Here is a 6,319-nt window from a genome sequence, read left to right as displayed (position 1 = left end):
CAGAGTCAAGTCTTTTTCTTATTTTATTTTTTTGATGCACAGTCAGAGTCAAGTCAAGTGATAAGTGCACCACATGCTAATGTTCACATATAGTATACTCAATCCCATCCATTCATCATTACTTTACCAATAAAAGGATTTATTATTTCGTCACTTTTTATGTGGGTAAAATCTGTTACGCACCGTGTGTTCATGTGTAACGCATTGTATACAGTACGTTACACAGTATCTAATTATTGCTTACACACCGTGTGTTCATGTGTAACACAAGTTACACAACATACACAGTGACCTATTATTGTATCAATTTTTATGCGGTAAAACCTGTTACACACTTTGTGTGTGCGTGTGTAACACACTATACACTGTAACAACCACCCTAATATTAATATGTTCCCACTTCCCACAGATGCAAAATACTGAGGAACAATGATAATGAGCAATTCAAGATTACCACTTCTCTTCTTTTATGCCATTCTACTGGTTCCCCTTGTTAGTCACAGCTTAGTATTGCAGCGAGATCCCTACGTTCTCCATAATTGTTCAACTAGTGGTAATGTGAGCAGTAACGGTACCTTCAGAGCGAACCTCAACACCCTCATCTCCGCCTTCTCTTCCAACACCCAAATTGATTATGGGTTCTACAATTTCTCTGCCGGAGAGGGCACCGACAAAGTTTACGCCACTGGGCTTTGTAGAGCTGACCTTACATCAACTGATTGCCGTATTTGTCTCAACAATTCAGGTCACGAGCTCTTACAGTTGTGTCCAAACGAGAAAGAGGGTATCATGTGGTACATGAATTGTACCGTTCGATACTCCAACAACTCTATATTTGGTGTTATGGAAACCACACCAATTAAAGCTCTTGTAAGTGGTAGTGTCCCGAACGTGACTGAGTTCGATGAGGTGTTAGACACCTTATTCTATAAACTAAGACTTGAAGCGTCAGCTGGAGGTATTTTTCGCAAGGTTGCAGTTGGAAATGCCCCCTATCAACACAATACCGACACGATCTATGGGCTAATGCAGTGCAGTCCTGATTTGTCAGAGATGGCTTGTAGCAATTGCCTAGTTACTGCTCTAGATTATTTTCAAAGTTATTGTCGTGGAAGAGATGGAGCGAGAGTTCTTGCACCCAGCTGTAACTTAAGAATACAGCCCGACCAATTCTATGACAGCATTCTTGTTGAATCGCCGCCATCACTATCTCCTCCTCCTGTGCCTGCAAAATCATTATCTCCGTCTCCTGTGCCTGCAAAAGGTAAGTTTCCCAAAGGCACATCTTCTAGTTTATGAACACCAATTATTTTCCAATTTTTTACCATAACTTTGACACATGATAAATTATAAGCGGTTGTCTATCATTTATTGCTCACTATTTATTTTTATTTTTATTATATTTTTTTGGTACTCACAACTGTAAAACAGCTGTGTAATAATAAAAAAAAAAAAAAAAAAAAAGACATAAATAGAAGAAAAAAACATAAATTAAACCCACAACTTATTTTAATATTTTTATTTCTCTCTATTAAATTAGCTCCACATCCTATAAAGAAGCAAACAAAAAATACAAAAAATTACCCGAAAAAAAAATGACAAAAAGATGCTGTTAAGGACAAAAAGCCGTTGTAACACAACCCTATTATTTTTACTGAATTTGTTAGGACTTAGGAGGAAGAAAGAGTTTGATGCAGCTACTTCTTGCATCTGTCTAAACTGCAAGTCGTACATCAGTCAAAACACAACAGCTATAGCTGATAATGTTAAAAGATCACCTAAGAGGGACATATCAGATTAAGTGTGTTGTTATCTGATTGCCTTTTTGTAAATAAGTTATTTATTTTCTGTTTTTTACTGTATTGCGGCTAGATTAGGATTAGTCGCAGAGTTAGTTAGATTAGTTCCCTGTCTGTTCTTAATTCTTATCCCAAAAAATAATAATAATTCTCTCTGTGTTAAGGTATATTATATATAGAATAGAGGCTTGTGTGTGTGTGTGAGTTGAGGGAAAATTTGGTTCTAAATTTGGAGAAATTATACAGTCCTCATGGTCAACCACTTCACTTATCCATCATTTCACTAAAAGATTTCTCCTTGTTTAAAATTGCTGAGTCAGTAATCAGTTTTTATTTAAAAAACTTTTCTAACTCAACACTTTTAAACAGGTAAAAGTCTTTTAGAGAAATTGCGAACTACGTCACTTGTCCTTCATGAGGACTTTATAATTTCTCCTAAATTTGATTCCAATTGTTGCTTAATTTTGTGCCACATGTCCTATTTAAGTTATTTTTTTTAATTTTTGTTCTAGGTGAGTTAATGAGGTGCAAAAGATGAAGACTAATATAAATAAATCATCAAAAATCTAATAATAAAAAAAGAGTAAACTCATGTGCATATCCAAATACCACTCAGATCCAAAACATTTCAAAATTGACCAATTAGATCCTTAAAAGACATATTAGTTTCTAACACCATTAACACTGTTACTCCTCTGTCATTTTTCTTTCCCTCACTCAGAACTCTCTTTAGTCTCTTCTCTCTGGTTCCTTTCCCTCTTTTAATCTCAGCCAAAGCCATAACAAAAAAACCCAAATCTTACCTAAAATGATTCAATTCCATTAATTCTATGTTATTCGATCATTAACAAGGTTACTTATATTCTATTCCTTTATTTTAAAACATCCAAAGAAGATTACATGATTTCATTCCATTAATTGATTTTTCTGTTCCACCTTATTACTTAAATACATTATAATCAATTTCATTCCTTTATGATTTATTTGCTCAATTCCATTACATTCATTTATAATTTATTGTTCCATTTCATTCAATTATTTTATGAGCTTCCAAATAAAATTTACAAACAATACCAAAAAAACGTTATCAGCCTTTTAAATTATTCACGCTTTTAATTTTTATTTTCTCTTTTCAAATTTTCAGGAGGAAAAGCAAGGAATGATTACTTAGACTCTGAAAGTATTTATTAATTTGATAATTTTTTTCTCCGCATTTACTAATAATTTTGATTTCAAAAATCAACCAAGGAATGTTTTATTGAGAAAAAATTTAACTTTTATTTTATTATTTTATTTCTGTGTTAGTGTGATGATGTTAATTTCAAACTTCAAGCTTTGGATATTTGATTGAGGAAAGATTTCTGATTCATTTCAGGAAACAAGAGTAACTCATCTAAAAATACCATCATTATCATTGTGTCGGTGGTTGTTTTCGTGGTGCTAATCATCTGCATCTGCCTCTGTTTAAGGGTAAAGAAGCAAAGGAAGAAAGTAGAAAGTAAGTTTAAAATTGGTCTGTTGTTCCTATTATTAAGAATTTCATTTCTATAAAGTATAGGTATAAATACCAAATTCAGACATATATATACACTCACAAAATTTGTATTAATAGATTAAATGGTAAATAAGGCTTGATTAATACAAAACTCGATGTAAGTGTTTCAAATAAAATGAGTATCTAATGTAATAATGAGATTTTCAAAATGTTAATTTAAAAATACATTATTAAGTTCTGAACTATTGAGAAAAAAGTACCCCCAAGTATATTCCTGACTGCTTTCTCAAAAAAAAAAAAAAAAAGTATATTCCTGACTATACATATACTTTCAAGGCAATACTGATGACAATAAGATATTGACTTTCATATTTTTTGACAATAAAAATTTAGATGTAAAAAGAAGCATGACAGAGTGTTGGGTATTTGTCAATGAGGTCTAGCCGGTCCAGATGCCACCTTTGGCTTTTATAGGAGAAAAATGTGGAATATCAGGTCCTGGGTTCATGAATCACCGGATACTTTTGTAATTAGAATGAAGAAAAAGTAAAAGTTAGGTGTATTTACTATTTAGGTAAGGTCAAGGATTGGGCCCAGACTGTTCAGTTCTTTGTGCATTCGACTCACGGCAAAAAACGCGTCGGATTGAGTCCAATGCACAAAAGCACAAAAACGTGTCTAGACTCAAATTGATCCTTTCTGAAATAGTAATAGGCTACCATGAATTCAACTTTACATCATCATTTTTATAAAGATAAACTTTTGAAAGAGTGAGTGTTCCGCTTAAAAATAATTTCAACTAAAACAAAAGGATATTATACGGGCATACAAAGTTCTGTGCATTAGTGACTTTGTAAGATGACTTCAGTAATTCATGTTGGTGAGTCCATTAATGAGGTATGCACGTAACTTAAAATTGCACCAATCTTCTTTAAGCAATTGACTTATCTAATTCAGATGTATTAACTTGTTACGCATGTGAAGCAGCGGATGAAATTAGCAATACTGAATCCTTGCAATTCAATTTTCCAACAATCAGAGTCGCTACAGATAACTTTTCTGATGCAAATAAGGTTGGGACAGGAGGATTTGGTGCTGTCTACAAGGTAATTTGACAATATCATACAGTCAAATATCTCATTTGTCTGTCAAAACAAGTTAGATTCGTAACTTTTTATAGCTAAAGGCTGCATATTGAATATTCTGATGCATCTATAGGGTAGGCTTTCCGATGGACAAGAGATAGCTGTCAAAAGACTATCTATGGGTTCTGGGCAGGGTGATTTAGAATTTAAGAATGAGATCTTGTTAATGGCTAAGCTTCACCACCGGAATTTAGTTAAGCTTCGAGGTTTCTGCTTGGAAGGGAATGAAAGGCTTCTCATTTATGAGTTTGTGTCAAACGGAAGCCTCGACCAAGTTATATTTGGTATGGTTGCAATTCTACGGTAAATGATTATTAATAATATTTTACAGATTGCACTTTTGATCAAGTACACTTGGATATATTCTTTGCCACTAACTCATAGCTTAAATAAACAATGTAGATCCAACCAAGCGTGCAGATTTGGATTGGCAAATGCGTTACAAAATTATTGTAGGCATTGCTCGAGGTCTTCTTTACCTTCATGAAGATTCTCGACTTCGCATCATTCATCGTGATCTAAAAGCTAGTAACATTTTACTAGATGATGAGATGAATCCCAAAATTGCTGATTTCGGCCTAGCAAGATTGGTTCTACTAGATCAAACCCATAGTAGTACAAATAGAATTGTTGGGACATAGTAAGTATCCTAGTTAGTTAATAATTAGCATTGGATGATGTGTTTCTGTATTGTCAAATACAAGATTACATTGCATCATAAAAAAAAGTTCCTAACAAATGTTTAACTGTCTCTTATAAATTAGAGAAAATTAATAGATATTGAAAATGATGATTAAGAGCTCTATTATCATTCAAACCAAACTAATTAATCTTATTAATTTCCATATGTTATGTATATAAAGTAATGTTACTAATTTTTTCATGCAGCGGATATATGGCTCCAGAGTATGCATATTATGGACATTTCTCAGTAAAATCTGATGTGTTTAGTTTCGGTGTGTTAGTTCTTGAAATGATATGTGGGCAAAAAAATGGTTACTTCCGTAATAACAAAAATGAGGATGATCTTCTTAGTTATGTAAGTGCCACATTTTTGTATATATTTCCCTTTTAACTTAAAGTATGGTACTAGTGTACGTGATATTGGCAAAATAAAATTATTATTATTCTAAAATTTTTTGTACACTATTTAAATAATTTTGCAGGCATGGAAAAACTGGAGGAACATGACAACTTCAAATATTATAGATCCCACATTAGGAGTTGGTTCAAAACCCGAAATAATTCGGTGCATCCACATTGGATTATTATGTGTTCAAGAAAATGTGGCTGATAGGCCAACCATGTCTTCAATCATTCTAATGCTTAATGGTAACTCTATCACCTTATCAGTACCCTCACAACCTGCATTTTTAACGCACAACAACGTTGAACCAGACATATCATCAAATCAATCTATTCTAGCCTCAATAAATGAGGCTTCAATTACTGCATTATATCCTCGCTAAGGTTTCATGGAAGCAATTAGAGTTCTTTATCTGAGCCTTGAGAAAATATTTTATGGAAGTAACCACGTTGAATAATTTTGTGGCATAGGCTACTAGCCTTTCTTATAGCAGTCTAGACTAAACTATGTGATGTTTGTTGTAAAATAGCGGTAGCTCAAAATACCTAGATTATTTGTTTGGATACATTTTATACACTATATATTAATCTCTTAATTGGAATCTCCATAAGGTGTTATCTCTTCAATAATATTATGCAATAGAACATTATGATGAGTATATTACATGGTGGCTTAGGATTTTTACTTGCTCCAATATTCTAAAAATAATAATTATAGACCAGTAGGCAGTAGCAAATTAAACTTGTGCACTACCGAACAAATTGTATAGAATTTTTTGCTACCGAACAAAATG

At 32.9% G+C, this 6,319-nt stretch overlaps 1 protein-coding gene across 3 annotated transcripts; it reads left to right on the top strand.

Annotated features, from left to right (window-relative positions):
• Window positions 1–318: 318 nt before the first annotated feature.
• Window positions 319–6,113, top strand: LOC112027854 (cysteine-rich receptor-like protein kinase 44). 3 transcript variants are annotated; one of them, XM_065762129.1, is made up of 8 exons: window positions 319–1,264; window positions 2,944–2,979; window positions 3,175–3,297; window positions 4,279–4,400; window positions 4,513–4,723; window positions 4,842–5,079; window positions 5,328–5,478; window positions 5,606–6,113. In XM_065762129.1, exons 1-8 carry the CDS (start codon window positions 430–432, stop codon window positions 5,906–5,908), a joined length of 2,019 nt encoding a protein of 672 aa, XP_065618201.1. In that variant the 5' UTR covers window positions 319–429; the 3' UTR covers window positions 5,909–6,113. The 3 variants fall into 3 exon arrangements, with proteins under 3 accessions (XP_065618201.1, XP_023916272.1, XP_023916269.1); XM_024060504.2 differs by lacking the exon at window positions 2,944–2,979 and having other exon boundaries at window positions 319–1,291; window positions 3,175–3,312; window positions 4,282–4,400; XM_024060501.2 differs by lacking the exon at window positions 2,944–2,979 and having other exon boundaries at window positions 322–1,264.
• Window positions 6,114–6,319: the final 206 nt, after the last annotated feature.

Source organism: Quercus suber, unplaced genomic scaffold (genome assembly GCF_002906115.3).
Source record: "Quercus suber isolate HL8 unplaced genomic scaffold, Cork oak 2.0 scaffold_443, whole genome shotgun sequence".
NCBI classification, from domain to species: domain Eukaryota; kingdom Viridiplantae; phylum Streptophyta; class Magnoliopsida; order Fagales; family Fagaceae; genus Quercus; species Quercus suber.
This window is presented reverse-complemented; position numbering and strand designations above follow the sequence as displayed.